This window comes from Malurus melanocephalus, unplaced genomic scaffold (assembly GCF_030028575.1).
Source record: "Malurus melanocephalus ecotype Western Australia unplaced genomic scaffold, MMel_1.1 scaffold_66, whole genome shotgun sequence".
NCBI lineage: Eukaryota > Metazoa > Chordata > Aves > Passeriformes > Maluridae > Malurus > Malurus melanocephalus.
In genome coordinates this window covers 2387122-2407886 of record NW_026623298.1, presented here as the reverse complement: position 1 = coordinate 2407886, position 20765 = coordinate 2387122, and the positions used below count along the sequence as shown (strand labels likewise).

The 20765-nt window shown below is 35.1% G+C and overlaps 1 protein-coding gene across 14 annotated transcripts in view; it reads left to right on the top strand.

Annotated features, from left to right (window-relative positions):
- The window catches only part of MYCBP2 (MYC binding protein 2), a 168462-nt gene that overhangs the window by 38587 nt on the left and 109110 nt on the right, over positions 1–20765 (top strand). For 12 of the 14 annotated variants that reach the window (XM_057366504.1, XM_057366511.1, XM_057366497.1 and 9 more), the window contains exons 9-18: positions 2806–2879; positions 4037–4175; positions 4773–4849; positions 6351–6555; positions 7459–7623; positions 8321–8479; positions 8919–9123; positions 9792–9937; positions 10639–10740; positions 19528–19635. In XM_057366504.1, the coding sequence (XP_057222487.1) occupies positions 2806–2879; positions 4037–4175; positions 4773–4849; positions 6351–6555; positions 7459–7623; positions 8321–8479; positions 8919–9123; positions 9792–9937; positions 10639–10740; positions 19528–19635 (1380 nt within the window). Of the gene's footprint in view, positions 1–2805; positions 2880–4036; positions 4176–4772; positions 4850–6350; positions 6556–7458; positions 7624–8320; positions 8480–8918; positions 9124–9791; positions 9938–10638; positions 10741–19527; positions 19636–20765 lie in introns of those variants that run through there. The other 2 variants (XM_057366500.1, XM_057366509.1) reach the window with 2 other exon arrangements.

Here is a 20765-nt window from a genome sequence, read left to right as displayed (position 1 = left end):
CTGGGGAAAACTGTTCAGATACTTTAAATAGTCGTGGCTGCCCCACTGAAATCTTCTGGTGACTTGCAGGTTGTTTCAATTCTGAAAAGCCATGCTGGGTAGAACTAGAGGGCAGTAACTTTGCTAACTGCTGAACACAGCAAATATTTGCTCCTGGCTGGTATGGTATTCAGATATAGCTCTATCTGGAATTAATCTCTTTCAAATGCCTTGGCTGGTGGTAGTGCATTTTAAAAAGGTGTTAGAATTTATTAATACAGGGGATGCATAGGAGATTAGGAGCTTGTTAGGAGATGTTATTAGAAGTTGATCCTAGCTAGAAGTCAAGTGGCCTTAGAAAAATCACAGAACTATGGACATTATTTTCTCCTTTCTCAGACARTAGGATCCATCAGCTCCTTGAAACCATAAACMTCTATATTTAAAGGGCAGTCTTACCACTCTGATAGATGATCTAGCAAATCCAGCCTTATATCTGGAACTACCAGGCTATGTGTTAAGATTCTTGTATCTAATGCCTTTGCCAAGRTTGTACACTGTACTTGAGTTGTGCATCTGTTTTCTCAGTCCACATATCATAAAAGAATGTGTGAATTCCATGAGAATTTCCTAGATGACTGGACTTGAATTTATAGGGGAGGTTTTTATCTTGACCATTTCTTTCAACAGTAATGTTTACCTTAATGCATACCTTAAAACAGTTACTGTCTTGAGCTGAAGAAGTTGAAGTCATATGCTGTATGAATTGCAATTTAATATCTTGGAGCTCAGGACTATTCRCTTAGTCTGAAAGGTACTACTAACTGAGGGTAGCCTAGATGACCTCAAGGCCTGTGTTATAAACTGGTACAGAATGCACCATGCCAGTGTGGAAGATGATGCTTGCAGTCATCTTCCCTTGAAGCCTGTAAGGAGGCTGTGATTAACAGATGTCTGTAGTTATGTATTTTTAGTAAAACATAAACCCTTTCTCTTACAAACAGTCTTCAGACACAAACCTTGGTTCTCCTCATCCCCAAAGTAATATCCAAGGTCAGATTGAATAAGACTTAGGAATTGATTGTAAGAGCTCCTTYCTAGCTGAGACACTATACTCTCCTAGTTTTTCCAGATATTTCATTTGCCTTACATATTTTTCTGTTCCCCTTAATTTAATGTTTAATGCTGAGTCTGGATGTTACCTAATCAAGTGCTGATTTTTAGGAAGTCTTCTAGAGGACAYGTTTTTAAAACAAATAAAGCATTCCATTTCCAGATTTCCTAAATGTACTAAACATAGGAGCAAGCCCCAGAAGTGTTTACTGGGACATTCACCTCTTCTTGAAATGACTGAAGCAATAGGCTAAGCAATATATGGACCCACTGGTGGTCAGAATATGCTGTTTTCTTGGCTGTTCTGCTTGTGTAAGCATGTAATTTTCAGTCATTCAAGGAATATTAATGTTTACCAACTTCCTGTAACTTTTGGAGCAATGTCGTTTCGATTYGCTTTGGAACTTCTCATCCAGTTACTGATACTTCTTTTTTATCACTAATACAACTTTGCAGTATAGAGAATTAGTAGCATGAACTGGCTTTGGGTGTTAAATCTGAGATTATTTTTGCGAGAGCAATATTTCAATCTTAAGTGGTTCCGCTGCTATTCTCCGTCCTGCTTGCTGCATACCCTCTGTGAATCRTAATTGGTTGTGCTCTATGGGGATGGAGGGTTGTGTGCTTTTGGTACTTTGCTTCCAGATGTGAGAATTTCAGAAAGCTTTCTAATGCATACTCTGTTCCTGGTAAGACACTGTATTGGACTGGGCAGTATATSAGGGAAAAGTAAACAAGTTAATAAGTTTCTCTGGGGTATTTTCAGCTGTATTATTTTTAATTCTCCAGGTAGGTAGCAAAAAAATAGCAAGCTTGCTAGTTAGCTAGAAAGACATTGTGTGCTTCATTTAGCATTAAATTTAATACGTAAAATGCTAAAACTGGATATTTGCTCAGGCTGGAGTGTAAAGTGGCTGTCTGGCAGTATTTTGGAAGAAGTCTCTTTCCTCTGTGTAATTAATGAGACAAGCACCTTTCAAACCATCGGGTATCAATCTCTTTGCTAGTAGATCCATCAACAGAGCAGGACAGGAACAAGAAATTGTGTGGAGACATATGTATAAACTTACAGAGAAAGTGGTCTTTTTATTWGGGTAGAAATCTTTCCCTGCCATTTTTCTTGGAAATAGCTGACTTATTTTCATTAAACATGTGATGTATAAAGTTTTTGAAAACTTCAYAGTTTTCAAAAATCCCCTAGATTGTCAGCTAATAGTTTGATGAAATTTATAAATCATGAAAAAAAAGAGATGAATAATGAAAACTGTGATTCATTTATTTCTATGTTTTATATGCTGTACAGAGGAAATGTTTTTTTTAAAGATAATAGTCCTTATATTAAAAAAGAGGCCTTTGGGGAAGGAGAAAGACTTAATAGTCCTGGAAAATTTGAATTTAGTTGTGTTATAATAGKTTAGAATATGCCTTTGACGTGACTACTGAATGCTTTTTTTTTGCAGTTAAATATTGGGGTATAACTACTTACATTTCATACAATGGAAAGTGCTGTAATAACTCAGGAACTAAGGAGAATTACATGCTTTTAGTGAGACAGGAGATCTTAGTGCAAAATAACACATCAGAGCAGTATGATCTCACTTTAGACAAAGTAGCATCTCATTGGAGTGAAAACGAATTAAACAAAAGCAGAGATTAGTGTGTGTATATATGTTAATATAAACTGATGCAGTGCACTTTGTCTTTRTCTCACAGATTGTCATACTGAAGGGCAGAATATCCTTTTCACTGATGGAGAATATATTAATCAAATAGCAGCATCTAGAGATGTAAGTTTTACAAATTATGAGTGAACTATTTTTCCCTGAACTGTGTTGTTTTATTTTACAGTATTTATAGCTTCCTTTTTGATTAATGTTTGGCTTTTTCTTCACTAGCAGAGCTAAGGAAGAAATCCATGTAACTAGAAGTAATGAGAAGCCGATACTTTTGTGCATAAAAAACAGTATTTGGCATTCATACAGTTTTAATTTGTGATAGGTTTTTTATTTTTCAGATAAGTTTTAAGAAAAACTCATTGCTCTTTCAGGAAAAAAAACCTCTTATACATTGATTTATGTAAWTTAAACATGTTTTACAGGATCTTTGTAGGATAAGCTTCTTAGAGCTTAATGACAATTTTTTTTCCCTGATATTATTTCCTGTAATTACTTGTTGGGGCATTTCAGCCAGTTTTAATAGAAGAGATAGGAAATATACTATATTCTAATAGATGGTTTTGTGTGAAAATTGCCTTTTGGCCAAAACTGTGGAAGCCCAAAGAAGTGCTCCTACTATGGACAAAACTGTAGTGTTAATGATTTTTTTCAGCAGAAAGTTTTATTTTTAGTTCTGCTTTGGTATTTGACAGTGAGAAGCCTGTAAAATAGGAATGAGTTGAGACTGGATTGTCAAAAGGTGCTAGACATCAACTGTGAGAAGACTAGGACTAATCCATTTCCCTCCTAACAGAACAACTGTTCTGTTGGTTTTTTTTGYCATGTTTTCTGGGTATTTTTTTACCATGGCCAGATGAAGATACACCTTTGCACTAGTAAACAGAAAACTGTTTAGCTACTCCTTTCAGCAGTCACTCTGCATGCAGGATTTTGGGTTCTGAATCAGGGGAAGTTGTGGCCTTGAAAGATAGATGTAAATAGTTATAAAAGTAACATTTCTACAGCAGTTCACTATTTTCATAGAGTTCACAATATTTTCATGGAACTCAATATATGTTGGTATGTCAGATACTTACTTCAGAGCTTGTCCTGATGACCATTTTTGTCTGTTCTCCTCTGTAATAAATGTTATGTTATAATAAATGTTACTTTACCAACATGTCCTCTGGCAGTTTACTCTGAAATAATGCTGTTGATGCACTTAGGACTTTAAAAGTGAATTAATCATTTATTATACAATATAAAGGAGATTTTTGTATTTATTGCAGGATGGCTTTGTAGTGCGAATATTTGCCACGAGTACTGAGCCAGTATTGCAACAAGAGCTGCAGCTTAAGCTTGCAAGAAAATGCTTACATGCCTGTGGCATCTCATTGTTTGATCTGGAGAAAGATTTGCACATTATCAGTAAGTTCTCTTATTTGAAGGTTAATAATAAGTCTGATAAATCAAACAATAGAGGTGAAACACTGCCCTTCCCTTTGGCTCCATTATGTGCAGGAAGATATAACTCCGTAATGAGCACATGGAGAGGTGCTTAGAACTGCTTAAGCATTATTTGACTCAGAGTCAAATCCATAAATCCATTTTGAACCACCCTTCTGTCTCTTGTACTATCCATGGTTTTCCAGTATTTTCCTTCAGTTGTATGGTAAATATATAATTGTTTGAAGCTTGGACTTCATAAAATGTAGTTAAGGTGTGGAACTCCTTGCTGTGGGTCAAAGTTAACAAGGTAAAAGGACCACGGACTGGATTAAACATTGAAAAACACCTTTGCATCAGAATTTTAGGTGAATAATTGTTARTATCTATGAAGATACTTTGAAAAAACATCACTTGGCCTTTGCTTTGGGGTATTTTTGCTTTTTTGAGCCTGCTTTTGGCTCTGTCAGAACAAAAAAAAAGTATATTTGGCTACATGGACCAGCAGAGTTGGATAGGTAACTGGTCTATGAAACTGCCTGGTTCAACTGTTCAGTTAACACAATCTTACTTGCACAGGTACAGGGTTTGATGAGGAATCAGCTGTCCTTGGTGCTGGGAGAGAGTTTGCACTGATGAAAACTGCTAGTGGAAAGGTACTGAAAATGTTCTCTAGTAAATAGCAAGTTGCACCARTAGATTTCTGTGTTTTTTAATTTAATCATTATTTTTCATAATTTTTTTGCCTTTTCAGTCTGTTAGAATGTATGTCTATGACTGTATTCAAATATATTTTTCAGAGCCTAGTTTGAAAYATAAAAGGCAAAAAGTAATTTGAAAGCATAAACAGATAGTTGGAACCACTGAGAAATCTATTACTTGAATTTCTACAGTCTTGCAATGAAGGGCATTGTTTCAGATTTGGGAAACAAAATTGCCTTTTGTCTTCAAATTGTGTGTTATCACCTTTTCAAATTTTACCACCTCATAACTTCCTGCAGTCTGATCATAGTAATTTGTTTAAATCCCAGCCTGATTTTATTTCTGATCCTTTAGAGAATTATTGATACCCCTATGCAAATTTTTCATTTGACTTCTTTAAACCTATTCTGAATGATACATTGTTTCTGCTCAGTGGAGACTTTTTTAGAGGTATTTGCATATTCAGGGAAATTAAGAAATAATACTATCACTGACTCTACATTAATGACTGTGTTTCTATTTCAGTGTTAAAGAYTAATGCTATTTATCTTGTAGAAGTTCTTAATTTGCACATGTTCAAAATTGCATAGTTTTCTTGGAATGAAGGCCTTGCTCTGCTGTTGTCAAAACAGATTGTTGAAAATGTTAATGAATAATTTTTTTTTTTGCAATAAAATTTAATGGTATGTAACAGAATTTGATCAAGCAGAGCTCTTGAGTGTTGGAGGAGACAGATTAACTTGATCATTCAACTAACAAAAATGCCTATTCAGTATAAAATTAACAAATTTCCTGGGTTTGGTCTATAAAATTCGCTGTTAAGTTAGGAAATACAGTATATRAGGCAATGTAAAATGGCACTAGGTGTCCCATAGGTTGACATACCAATTTTATAAACTGTTGAGCTGCATGGTTCTGAAGGAAACTTTTTCATTTATGTCAGTAGTTTTGTGTTTGTTCAYGTGAAATATCTTATTCTGTTATTTATGTACTCAGTGGCCACTGTGCATTTACTGAAAAAGTTCTAAAAATTTGTTGAAGCATATTAAAATATGTAGTAATTTGTATTTTTAAATTAATTTGTTATAGTACCATCTTGGTTTTGCACAGATCAGACATTTTTGTGAGRTGTTCTAAATGCTTAGTTTCCTCTGAGTAGTTTCTTCTGTTCTTTCTTGTGTGTTCAACTCATATAGCCAAACAATTATATATGAAAACTCACTCAGTGGCTCAGTRGAAAACACAATTGAAAACAAGCAGAATCTAATCAGAATGTTTCCCYCATTAAGTCAGAATTGATGGGTTTGAGGTAGAGGTAATGAAATGGCATAAACAAAGTCAAGAAAAGTGCTGTATGGTGTGAAATGAAAGGATTTAAAAATAATGCAACTTTAAGAATTATGTAAGCTTGAAGTGCTGTGGCATAACTAAAACTGATAAACTTTTTTCTCCTAGGTTTATTATACTGGCAAATATCAGAGCCTTGGAATCAAACAAGGTGGCCCTTCAGCTGGCAAATGGGTTGAACTCCCAATCACAAAATCTCCAAAGATTATTCAGTTTTCTGTTGGACATGATGGCTCACATGCCTTACTTGTTGCTGAGGATGGAAGCATATTCTTCACAGGTTCTGCTAGTAAAGGAGAGGATGGTGAATCAAGTATGTATCATTGCTTGCTTGGCCAATAGTTGGTAAAAGCCTCTTAAGCAGTTTTTAATTTGAAAAGAAGTTTTCAGCATTTTCCAGCAACATGGAAGCATGCCATTTGTGCTGGAGTTTATTCTGGCCACAGGTCCTGACAACCAGTGCTACGGCCTCTCTTGGCTGCAGAATCTGATCCCTGCTTTACCACAGTTTGGATTGTGTGGTGGAAGCACTRTTTTAGAGTTGTCCAAAGCAAAGACAATTGTAAATTCAGTCAAGAGGGCATGCTGTCTGCCTGGGACTTTGAAAAACTGTAGAGCCAAACTTTTTCCTCTTTGCTGTTGTGTTATTGAGCTTTGGAAATGGGTGTTTTGCTGCCTGATGGAGAGATACATTGTTTAGAACTGGTAGAAACAGATCTTCTGTGCTTGATGAAGCAGAATTCTTCAAACATTAGAAAAGACCGATGAATTTGATCTTCAGACTAACAAATGCCTCATCAATGTAAAATTAACACATTTCCTAGTTTTGATTTATGTAGTTGTGTGTGTAGGTTGAAATATACTTTGTAAGACAATTAAAGATAGCTTTAGKTGCCCTGAARCTGTGATCTGCTGTAACATTAAATTAAATACTTCACTTCACGAAGCAGATGGTAGATGATGATGTGGTAGATTAATAAGAATAATTGAAGTGTTGAAGAATAATTTCTGAAAGATACTGATCTAATCATGTCTTTCCTTGCCATTGAATTTTTTGAGAGGAGCCAGTATAATCCAAGTAAAATTAGACTAGGGGATTTTACATGTAGTTAGTTGTTTGTTTGGCTTTTTCCATTTTCCATCTGAAAACTAAAGCTTATGCCTCTGATTRTGCTTTTTTGGTAGATTTACTTGTAATTTATTTCTTTATTTAAAGCTAAAAGCAGACGGCAATCAAAACCATATAAGCCTAAAAAAATAATTAAAATGGAAGGAAAGATTGTCATATCTACAGCGTGCAATAATGGAAGCAGTTCTGTAATTTCAAAAGATGGAGAACTCTATATGTTTGGAAAAGATGCCATCTACTCTGATAGTACAAGTAAGTTAATATTGTTTTTTTAAATGATTTCTCAACTAGAGTAATTGGAATTAGTGTGGAAGTTTTTAGCCTGTGACAACATTGTTTGTGTATTTCTTACTTTCCTAATGYATTTGTGACATTCTGTTGATTCAGACAAATATGGCAGAAGGGTAAAAAAAAAAAGCAGTTTCCTAAAGTTCTGTAAATGAATTTAGCATCACTGGGGAAAATACCCAAATTAATTTGTCTGCCACGGAGGAGGAAAAAATATTCTTCTGTGTTAGTCTGGCATGAGAAGGCGGAAAGCATCACAAAAATGAGATATGCTTTGCGACAGACAAAGGCTGCTGGAAACCAGGTCTTATGTATTTCTCTGCTCATAAGGTAGCAGGTGATCCTGTACATCTCAGTTTAAGTAAATATGAATTAAATAAACTCCAGTGTCCTTATGACTTCTTTAGAGCTGTTCTTCAAAACAAGTGATTTGTAGCASTTTTCGGGTTGCTTTTGGCTTTTCTTTCTTTGCAGGACAAGTGGCCTAGGCCTAATTCTCCTTTCATTTTTTATTCTAKCACTTGTTTTTTATATCTGTTGTTCTCCTCACTTGCTGTAAATTTTAAAATTGTCAGTATTCACTAGCAATTTTGTTATATCAGTGAGTTTCCTTCTTGGTTAGAAAGTGCAATTTGTCACTCAAGTGTTTTATGTYTTACAGGCTTAGTAACAGATTTGAAAGGCCATTTTGTGACTCAAGTAGCCATGGGTAAAGCTCACACCTGTGTRTTAATGAAGAATGGAGAAGTTTGGACATTTGGAGTAAATAATAAAGGACAGTGTGGACGAGACACGGGCTCTATGAGCCAAGGAGGAAAAGGTTGGGATCTTGATTTTTCTTTCCTTTTTTTTTGTGCTGGCAAATACCAAAACTGAAAACAAAGCTAAATGGTTTTTTTTGTTTTTTTGTAACATACTTAAAAACATCAAACATGCCCATGCCCAGAGAAGTTTTCAAAAGTGTCACTATGCTGGCAGAGCAGGCAAGTCAGGCATTCCTAGTCACTGCTTTTAAAACCTAATCTTTGAGTGTTCTTCAGAGCTCCAGCAGTAGCCACTGTTCATAGACACATARAATGGTTTGAGATGGRAGGGATCTTTTAAAGGTCACTAGTCCAATCTTCTGGCAATGAGCAGGGAAATCTTCAACTAGATCAGGTTGYTCAGAGCCCTSTTCAACCTGTCTTTACCTCTGTGGATAACCAGAACCCTCTCTGGGCTCAGAAAACAACTATTTGGTGTTTCAATATCTTAATCAGGTTTTGGAGTTGAGAACATGGCAACAGCAATGGATGAAGACCTGGAAGAGGAACTGGATGAAAAAGATGAGAAGTCCATGATGTGTCCTCCAGGCATGCATAAATGGAAGCTGGAGCAGTGCATGGTGTGCACTGTGTGTGGAGATTGCACGGGCTATGGAGCCAGCTGTGTTAGTAGTGGGCGTCCTGATAGAGTACCTGGAGGGTAAGCAAATGTGTGGGACTGTGTGGGGTGGCTAAAGCACTTGTTGCATTCGAGCTTAGTTKAAATTTCTATCTAAAGTAACACTACAACTAATAACAGTATGTGCTTTTAAAATCAGAAGTAAGTTAAAATTTCTCTAAATAGCTTGTGATGCTTATAGGTGATTTAGTTTTGAAAACATTTTTTAAATTTATCATATGGTTCTTTACTATAAGCTGTTGGATATGAACACCAGTATAATCTCTGTCTCTTGACTGAGCTGCTGGCTCTGTATAACATTTCTTCATACTGTGATAGAAGTTTTTTATCTTGCTGATGAAGTTGCTTTTATCTGTTACTTCTTAATTAAACTTAAACACAGTGGCAAAGGGCCACTGTGTCACCATTACTCTTTCTCCAGCATTTCATGTGCTTATTGTTTCCTTGTTCCTGTTTTCATGTGGTGAACATTAAATTCAATGAAGAAAAGTTAATGGTGAGAAGTCAATTCAGTGTGGGGTCCTCGCACCATGCAACAGCAGCTTGGATTTAAGCTGGCTGTAGTTTCTGTTTATTTCAGGAAAACTTGCATGTCCACAGATAGAACAAACTATTAATTTATGTTTTAATTACAAAGGCATCAGTAATGCACAAAACCAAAAGTAATGCACAGATTCTGTTTGCTGCAGAATCTGTGGCTGTGGCTCAGGTGAGTCAGGCTGTGCTGTGTGTGGCTGCTGCAAGGCRTGTGCTAGAGAACTGGATGGCCAGGAAGCAAGGCAAAGAGGAATCCTTGATGCCGTAAAAGAGATGATACCTTTAGATCTCTTGTTGGGTAAGTGATATGAAATGAGCAAGATGGCTTTAAATTCTCGTTTTTACTGTACCTTTTATTCCCCCTCAGTACATTTGTTTGCRCACTTTATTATTACAGGACAGTTTTAGTATAATGTTGTTGAAATGGTGCTTAAAAGTCAGATTTAGTACTTGGTGATAAAGCAAAGTGGGWTCATTCTGTCTAGTGAAGTGTTTTAGGCTTACCCGTGCTATAGTCATCTGTCATGACTTGTGCAATTATGACACTAATGTTGATGTTACAAAGTTCTTGTCCCTTTTTATATCCTGAATATTTTTCTATATTGTTTCTATCAGGGTTTAAGCATTCTTAAACTAAAACATGGCAAGTTCATGTAAAACCTTTTAAAAACAGAAATTGTAGATTTGACTTTTAGTGGAGAATAGAAATAATCATGACAACACATAACTATACATCTATATCTATATGCCCAAGTACTACTTAGTGATGTTGGAATTGTCAGGTTCTTGAAAAACAAGGAAATTAGGAGATAAAGCTTAGGAGTCATCCAAATTTACTCAAGTATTTTCTTTTATTGTCAGGGCCATATAAAGAGCAATCAGTAAGTAGGTTTTCAGTTTTTGTTTACTTAAATTCTTTTAGGGTTTATTGYTACCGTAACAATTTTAAAGATTGTTAAGAAGATAGGTTTGCATATTTTATTTTCTTAATCTATTTAGCTGTCCCTGTTCCTGGAGTTAATATTGAAGAACACCTTCAGCTTCGACAAGAAGAAAAGCGGCAACGTGTAATTAGGAGACATAGGATAGAAGAAGGAAGAGGTGAGTTACTTGCTGAGAAGAAGCTTAAATAGCTTAGGAAACTTCTGAGTCTGTTTTCTGAGAAAGAAAATGTCTTCCTCCAGTGAGCCTGTACAATAATCAAACAAAAATCAGATCATAAATAGGTAGCTTATGTTATGTAGGATGCTTTTAGAAAATTGGGAAAAAGCTATGTGTTTAACAAAGTCTACACATAAAAATCAGAATTTTAATGGTGAAAAGGAGCATTTTATATCACTTTCATGAGTCAGGGTTTTTGGTTTTTTTTTTCTTTTTCCTAGCTGAATGATTGTTTTTTAAAATATAGATGCTAAAACATTTTTATCAGAAGAGATGAAAAGACTACAGCCCTGTCCCATTCTATTTACCTATTAYGTTATTTAATTACTATAATAAATTATTCAATTTCTGTTGTATAATAGTAGGCAGAATTTTATTTTATAAAGTGAACTTTTCTGTATTTGCATAACRTGAGAATATTGACACAGACTGAATTAACACTGCAACATTTCAAAATTTTCTTGTTGTACCTACCTCACTGTTGATTTTCCACACAAATAATAATGTACCTTAAGAACTCAGTACTCTTCTTGTTCTAGAATACCTCAGTCTCTTTTCAAATTAAACTTGGGAAATTTAGACTGATATAAACTGTAATACTTTTGTGAAGCATGATATTGTGGTTGTTAAGATTATTGTGTGTTGTAAAGAGGAATAATTTATTGGGACRTATGGTTTTTCAAGTTCCTGCTGTGTTAGAAAATACTGCTTTGGTTCTTCTTTTATGAATTAGATACTAGTTTTACTTGAATACAGAATGTGCCTTGTAATCTGAATTATTTCCTAGACTGTGCCAGTGAATCTTAYGATGCAAATTGTGCCTTTATTTTACTTGCACTACCAAGTTGTGGTTTTAACCACAAATGAAGAGTAACAAGGAAAAGAAAGTTTGTAGTTGTCTATGCATATGGAAAAGGACGGAATRTTTATTTTTCTTTGAATCTTTACGGCTAATCTTAGGTGTGAGGTGAAGAGAGGAAGCCTTTGTTTAGGTCACATCACAGCTGCTGTGTGCTGCTGGCAAATATTAGGAGCAGCTAACAATTTTTTCTTGAATCCTAGGAGAATGCCCAGGCATTATTGAAAGGTGCTGCTGTTCAGCCCAKCAGTGATAATTGTTATTGTTGTTTTTGTAGGTGTCGAGGTGAAAGGAGGTTGTAGCCAGGTGGGGGACAGCCTCTTCTCCCAGGAAACCAGTGACAGGACAGGAGAACACAGTCTTAAGCTGTTCCAGGGGATTTTTCTGCTGGATATTAGGAAGAAGTTCTTTACAGAAAGAGTGACTGGGCATTGAAATGGGCTGCCCAGGGAGAAAGTGGAGTTGCCATCCCTGAAGGTGTTAAAGACCAGATGTGGCACTTTAGTGCCATGGTCTAGTTGAGGTGGGGGGTGTTTCGTTTCAACCCATTTGATTCTGTGATTCTGCATRGGGACTATAGCTAAAAAGATATTGTTGGCCAGCATGTTGCACACAATTGTGTTATTCTCTGTCAAAAGAGCATTGAAATCCCATACTTACGTGGCTGTAGGTGGTAGTGGGTATGCCTATCTAGAAGGGTTGGAGATAGTCTCCTGTTTTGGTTCACAATGACTGTGAGAAAGCTGGGAACGGTGTTTCTCAAATAGTTATAGATCTTAATTTATAGAATCAGGTATTAATATTTGGTTTGATAATCAATCTTGATTTGCATAACTAGATTAAAGAATTCTTTTGCTTCTCCATCTAAATTCTGCAGTTTTTCATGAATGAGTTGGTGCAAAGAATAGCACCATTTTTRACAACTCTTTTGATGCTGCTCTTTTCATAAGAGAGAATGAGAACATTTAAATAATCTGCTAGATTTTGTGTGCAAAAGGTTTTGCAATCTGATAAAACTTAGTTATACTAAGGCTAGAAGAACAGGCACGTTACTTGTTTAGTTTTTGCAAGAGTTCTAGTATTTGTGCACATGTAACTGAACAAATCCATGCTAATGAAGTAGCAATTTAGAGATCCAAAGAAAACTTTTAGCCTTTCAGTTTTCTGATACCTTGCTTCAAGGCCAGACTAGCTCTGTTAGGGTCTGATTTCTGGGTTATTTAGTGTTATTCTGATTTCTGGGTTATTTAGTTATTTAGTGAAGTGTGTCTTTTGTTCTTTTGTAAGAAACAAACCATGCAGAGTTTATGATAGTCAGGAATAAAATCCATCACTGAACGTTGCTGCACACTCTTTAGTTACAGTTGGTGACCTTTATTCAATACAAATATTTTCAGTGAATCTTAAATACCTTGTGAACAAGAGGACTGTGAAAGCTTCAAAAATATAGGAATATTTCATTCCTAAAGYAATCATACAAATAAAAAACCCAAAAAGTCGTAAAGAAACCTCTCACTAATTTGCCCATTGAGTGTGTTGAAATAGGACTGAAGTTTAAGAGAGAGGTSTAATAGCACAAGTGGGGAAATGCACTGATTTTTAAGTGGTCTAACTGTGCTTCTTTACCAAAGCTCCAGATGTTGTCCTGTTACAGTGACCTCGTGATTTAAGAACATTTTCTTGTAGTGCACATGAATTAAGAGAGAAAGTGGTGGTTATGTCTGCAGGTATGACAGTCATTTAATTCCTTYACAAGATCAGTTGTGGTCTCTTGTATGCAAGAAGATAAGAATGCCCATCTTTATTTGCATTTGTCTGAAAATACAAACTCTGAATTTAAATGTTGTGGATAGAAGTAGTTTTTGTTAATAGCTTTTGTTAATATCAATGACCTGGTTCAATGTTGCTGTCACAAACAATTAATTTATTTCTCAAACATCATCCAGGTGGCCTGCCACTGTTGTAAGTGACTTGTATAGATGCTGCTGAGCTGCAGCACACTAAGTAACTTCAGAAATTTTAAGTGCTTGTGATGAAGATTTCTTTGTTTTTCACCTTGAAATGAACCACAGATCATAGTTGCTATGAAGGAATTGTAACCAGTTTGAATCACTWATTCATACTGCTTCATTCAAGAAAGAAGTTCTATTTAGTGAAAAATAATAGATCCTTTAAATTCCTAGTGGAAAAAACCATGTTTCAGTCTGGGATAGTAAATTAGGGTCACAGCTTCTATGCTGAATCATAATATCTCAGCATAAATATTGATGAAATTACCTGAGCTCTTCACTGTCTCTGTTCTTCTCATGAGAAGTGAAGGAGCTGATTTTCCATATAGTGAAATGCTTGTTGTTTTTCAAGCTAATTTGGGGCTTACTGAGAGTAGTGAGAAATGACTATGGAAATAGTTGCTCTTCATTGTTTTCTGTGAGAATGAGGAAATTTTTTATGTTAGAATGTTCAGAACGTGGCTAGTTTATTTTTCCTTTCCTATGAAACTAATTTTTTCATCATGAGTGTATTAAATTACACCTTAATGGATTACAGAAATCTGTGGGCCACATTGTACAATTCATGTAATGAATTTAAGACTAGCATTTTCTGAGGGMGCTAATCTTGAAGCCTGTTCATGCTACTTTTTCAGATTGGTATTTATTTGAAGTAAGAGAATTTAGAATAGTCAAAGACATCAGTTTATAACTTKAAGATAATTCTGGGGATTTTTTTAGAAGGTGCTAAAAATGTTAAAATAGCTTTCTAAACTGTATTTATCTAAAAACTATATTTAGCTAAAAATACAGAAATTGTTCTCAACACAGTGATAATAAAAGGTCTTATGTTTCACTGGTATTTCACTAATCTTTCTCAACCCATGATGTAAAAACCTCTAGATGATCATTACTGAGATGCAGATTTGATGTATAATTAAAGCAGATTTAGCTTTTGATGCTCTTACAGAAAAGGAAAATTCATTTTCATCAGTCTTATTCTACTTGCAATAACAAAGAACCCACAGAAAATTGATTAATTTTAGTCAAAGCTGCTCTGTTTTGAGACTATATTGTCTGAGGCTGTCTAGGTTTGGGCATTTTTTYATTTTTTTGAAGTGTAACTGATTSAGTTAATTCAGTGATTAGTTTTACYATGGTGTGTTAAATATCGTATAAATCTGTTTAACATCTGCATAAACCACTCTGAGCCTGAAATCAGTTTGTTGGTAACACTATTGTCTGTTCATTGCTGAACAAATACCCAAATATACAGCAGAGCTACCTGTACAAGTGCAGTATTACCTATTAAATAATTGTTCAGCATCTTTTTATGGTTTTACTTAAATGCTTATTTTGATGCTTTCAGGGTTGCATTTGTTTCAAAGTTCTTTAAACAAACCAAAACCTTTTAACTTGAAACAATATCAAACCTCCTATATGACTTTTTAAGAATACTTTCAAGAGAAAGCTTTAGGCTTTTGCCACTAATGACCATCAGGTACGGTTCTGTGAAGTTATATTGTACTTGAGTGTATGATTCCTTACTGAAAGAGCTGATTATTGTTAATACAATTGATGTTTAAAGTAAAAATATTTATAGTTTCAGAAGTCAGATTTKTWGGAGACTCACTGAGAACAGTTCTGGTTAATATTTGCTATTTTAATTTACTTCATGTATTTATATAAAGAAATGCATCTTTTACATTTATTTAGCAATATAAACAAAGTCAAGTATTCAGAAAGGAGAAAGGGTAAAAATTAAGATTATCATAAACACTACTTCCATATCATTCTCTTACTACTCCTGTATTGCCCTGCATGCTTATTTTGGCTAGTGTGCATTTCTTTTTCCCCTTTTAAAAGCTTTAATTATTCTTCTGCACATTATTTGTACAATTTAAGTGTCACTTTAAAACTACAGAAAGAGACACATGTACTGTCTTTATTTTCAAGGGTTTGAACTAAAGARGCAAACTGCAATTAATCTTAGTGCCTGCACAATATGACATTTTCCATAAATATTTTTGCCTTAATAATGAATTGCATGTCATAGTCTGAAGAATACGATTTTCACGAATATGTACCATAAAGATTATCCCTGCCTCRTAAGCATACTATGTTTTGCTTCCTTTAAGGCTTTGTAGGTGGGAGGTTATCTCAGCATAAAGTTTTCCACTGCTAGTGGAACTGAAGTGAAGCATTTGTCTCCAATTCCATTTTTCTTTAAAATATTTTTCTTTACAATTTGCAACCTGTTGACCTATTAGCTAATTAGTTTCATATATCAGGTTTTTGTCTCCCTATTTCATTACTAAAAAAAAACAAAACCAGCAAAAACACCAAAAAAAATACATGTTTGGTCTCGTTCAAGAAGCCAAAACCAAGTTGTTATAACAGAGGGTATGATCCAGCCTAGGAMTTTGCTCTGCAACCTGAGTTTATATTGCTTGTCTGTGTACCTCATGATACATGTGATCATGTACTGTTTTTCCAAGTAGCCTTCTGTGTTCAGTACACTCGTGCAGAAGTCAGCATTTGAGATAATTGATTTCAGTCTCCTGTAATCACAACTTGCCAAATAGCATTTGTTTAGCATTAGGTGCTAGAAGAAATCAAAGTATGTGTAATAGAAAATCAAACATTAAACTCCTTTGTAGTTGTGCCTAAGTGCTTAGATGACCAAGAATGCCAAAGCACCTAAGTGCATGTAGGATGAAATAACTGTATCTGTTTTTCTGCAGTCCAGTGCATTATAGAATAAATGCATTGTATTTGCAGAAAACTAAATTATTGCTGTGGTCAAATATATGATTTTTTGCATTCAATTCCATGACAAACAATGTCCATTTTGAAAGGTCTAGACCAAGAAAGGAAGGCTGGTCTTGACATTTCAGMTGGGCCTGTCTAGCATTTCCGCTTAGCTAGGGAAAAACAGTCTGTGAAGGGACAGAGTGAATGTAACTTTGCATCATATAGCAACTGACTTATAATAGCTCCATAGTCTATCAATGACTCCTCTTTGTTTACCTCTGTCACTTGGTCTTCTAAAAAGATCAAGACAAGKAATAATTGTTTTTCCCCATGCAGATCTATGTTGGAAGCTTCTGRGATAGTTTTCCAAATAATACTCTGCAGGCATTTTTTAACAAATTAAAGGAAGTATCTAATGCATGGCTGAATTGTTCTACCAGAATATTCATGGTGCCTAAACTCTGCTCCCTTTGTACAGGCAACCTCAGTTCTAATCAGAGCAGAGCTGGTCTCTGAATTGTTCTGGTGTTCTTTTGGAAGGAGAGGGAGGTACTTGACACCATGCCAGCACATCACCAACAAGGCAGACTTCACAATGCAATCAAAGTGCAGATGTTTCCTGTTCTGTTATGATCATGTTACAGATTTAGCATGCACAAAAAGCCAAAGAAGGTAACAGACCTGTGTTACATGGATTTGGGTACATTGAAATGGCATTTAACTTTATTTTGGGTTCAAGCTCTTTACACAATGGTAAATGTGGTAAAGTATATCAGAATATCCAGAAGCAAAGATAAATCCTGTGTTGGTCAGAAGGTTAGATTGTCACAGAATTGTCATCTTGACTAGGGGTGTGTAAYTCAGATGAGTAGCTTGGAAACTAATGGCAACTGTGTGCTAGYACCATGCTGGAGCTGACAACCTCTTGTGCTTACTAAACATCCTCTGAGTTACAAATCTCCTATAGCTCTTTTGCTCACCCTACTACACGTCCCTCTGGCCTCCTGAAATTCTCTTTTGTAATCTTTGTTCTTAGCACTAAAATGCCAAAGGCTGCCTTCAGGGCTGTATCTTGTTCCCTGTGCTGTTTTTTGTGCAGGCGTTTTTTTGAACTTCAGAATGTTTGCCTAAGTTATCCAGAGATCACTTCAGCGACTCACATATATTTTAGATCTACACTCCCCACTCTTTGCAGTCCTTGAATCTTTTTTGCAACTTTGCTGATCTGAGTTTCACTTTTGTTGTGTTGTTCTGTCCGTTCTCTATTTCTTAAACTTCTAATTTCATTAGGAACTTCTTAATGAGCTCCACTACTTTTACCGTATTTTCTGATGTTCTTCATTCACCTGTCCTCTGTACCATTTGTCCTTCAAACATTCTTGGCTTTCATAATCTGCTTGTCATTCACCTCTTCCCCTTTTTGCTTTCTCCTGGTATGCTTCAGTATATTACTGTATTCTCTCCAACTTGGTAAGAGGCAAAATGTGTAATTATTTGTGTAAGTCAAAAYTCTAGAAAGTAGAATATTTAACACAGCAACTGGCCTGGTAGAAGGTAATGTTTACCAAAAACATTAAATGGAAGCTCCAGTTGAGAGGAGACTGTGAAAAGTGGGAGTGATAGCAAGACAACTGAAGGAAGAATCTGCAAGATGAAGGTACATSAAAAGCAAATTATGATCCTTGATTRGGRGAAGGAGCTTTGAATTAGCTAGAGGATCCATTCTGAAATAGAGTCCAAATAAATAGAGTGAGAATAAAAGCTCTGTGTTGTGTGCAGAAACGAACATAATTGAGGAGGTTTTGGACAATTGTATTTTCCAACCCGTGTATGGACAGCTAAGCTAGGGAGAAAGATAGTAGYGTATTTTTAAAACATTTCTTATTTYGTTACTTAAATGCTAAAATTTGGGAGCTTCTCTGTATAGGGACAAGCTTCTTCATGTGAACGTTCTAAAGCTACGTATTTTTGGCACAACTTCCACTTAAATGTCTCCCCATGGTGTTTAGTATTAGTGAAGGAAGTCATGGTCTAAGTTTGCTAGCAGAAAATCTGAGGCAATTGGCATTTATGAAAAGTTAACCTACATTGTCTTGTTAATAAGGTTCAGCTAAGGTATGAGAGTATCAATGAATTTGCAGAAGAAGGGGGAATATTTGTATTCGGAGTTTTACATAAGTAGTTTATAACATGATAGCCTGATGTGGGATGCTTTTGTTTACTGTTCACATAAAGGCTGGATTTGGGAACCTGTGGAACTTGGTGTCTCTTGGCAGAATTAGTTGCCTCTGATTCATGGTTTGCATTGAATGTGAGACTTCTGAAAGGATAAGTGTCCAAAGAATTCTTGGTGGCRTGCTCAACCTATAAACCAGGAGAAATACAGATCTAAGAAATAAATTGCTTGTCCATGACCTACTTACGTTCAGCGTCAATTATGCATAGTACATCGCTGCCTAGGTCTACATTTTTAAAAGTAGTCTGGAAAAATATTTAAATACATGTATCATTGCTTTCTTTAAACCACATCTTTGCTTGAAGACCTTTTCATAGATGGAAAAATGTTCTTAAAATAAATGGATTTCAAAATTAATAAGTAGATGAGAGTCATATGATTTTGAATATCTTTCAAATATGGAACATGGAACTTCTTTAAAAGTAATAACTTTGCATCTTAAATATAGTTATTGAAAACAAGTTTATGGTTATGTTTTTTTTAATTTAATGTTTATATGATGATCTTGTTCCAAATCAGTATTTTGAATGTAATATTGTAGAGTGAAAGGCATGATAATTATTTTTATCTTTTAAAGACAATAATGGGTATTTGCTATCAAATTTTACTCTAGTGTAAGTCTGYTGTATTTCCATTGCTTGCAGTATAGTTGCAGTATGTGCAACTTAGAAATTCAGGTAAAACTGTCACTATGGAATATTTGTTGTTTTTTTGCATAAGTTATCAAGGAATGGCAACTTCATTTTAAGGTCTTTGAATTTAAGAAAACAAGATTACTATATAGTTATTATTCTTTTTTGTTTTTTCATTGCTTTTAATTTGAATTTTGTTTAACACACTGTTTCCATTTTGTGAGCTTTCCTATGCATGTGCAAAATGTTTCTCCTCAGGCCCCCTTGTAATTCCTGGTCCTATTTTTATGAACCACCGAGAACAGGCTCTAGCCAGAATCAGACTCGCTCCAGCACCGCTAAAGCATAAACGGGACAAGCACAAAGGTATTTGGTCTTCCTTATTGACAAGGCTGGAAATAAGCCCAGCCTCCCAGTCACTTCTTCCAGGCGCTGCATCTGTCTTTTCAAAAACCGCACAAAATGCGTTCTACCTTTCTTCCTTTTAGTATCTTGTTCCCTGAGGAGAAAGAAAATGCATTTAAATGTTGACTTTTCTTTAGAAGTTTAAGTGTTCATCATCTTAGTTTTTCTTTCCCCTTTTTTTTTGTCTAATATGCATTGTCTTTCTGTGTGTCTTCTCTCATTTCTAATGCTGTCTCATTTGTTAGGTTCTTTATTTTTACTGTAGGAAACTTTACACATTAGAGTGACTCAAGACTGTTGCACTGCATTTGTGTTGGGTTTTTTTATCCTTTGTGTTGTACATTTGTGGTGATTACATAAATGTATCAATTCCAGACTTGTTAGTTCTAGCATAAATCTTTTCATAGTTATGTCATCTTTCAACAAGCCCTTCTTAGAAGTGAAATATTTGAAATAATGTAAACATTATATTTTGCTAACTTTGAATGAGGAGAATGCAAATCAAAATACAAGTTTTACTCTGCRATATTCATTAGTTAAATATTTTTCACAGAGTATGAGTATAGAGGTGTCTKGGTATTTCAGACATTTTTGTGTGTCTGGCAGGGCAATTCATTATGTCTTGAGCTTTTAAGTGTTATTTGTTCAGATATAAATGACTTACATATTTCTTATAAAGTGGTAGTGTATTACTAAAAATTTCAACTGAATTTAGTGAAATTGAGCTGTGTCAAGGCTAATTGTAGTTTGCATATATCTGTGTATTAATGTGTCTGTACATACATATTTATAGAAAAAAGATAAACATGTAAAATGGAGATTACAGACCTGATCAAAGTAGGTAGTTCCTAAAATGGTGAAGCCYGAATGCTTCAACTATTTTCTAAAGACTAGCTAAATAGTAAAAGAGTTAGTATGTCATTTCAGTTGAATTAGTGGAAGTTACTGATGGTATTTGGCATGTATGCAAACAAGTTGTATGTCAGTTTGAAGCCTTATGGGATAAGTTTCAGTGTGTGTGGGTGATAGGCTTACTGAATTATGAACATATTGGATTGTGAAATCATCTTATTTTATGGAAATGGCAGCAA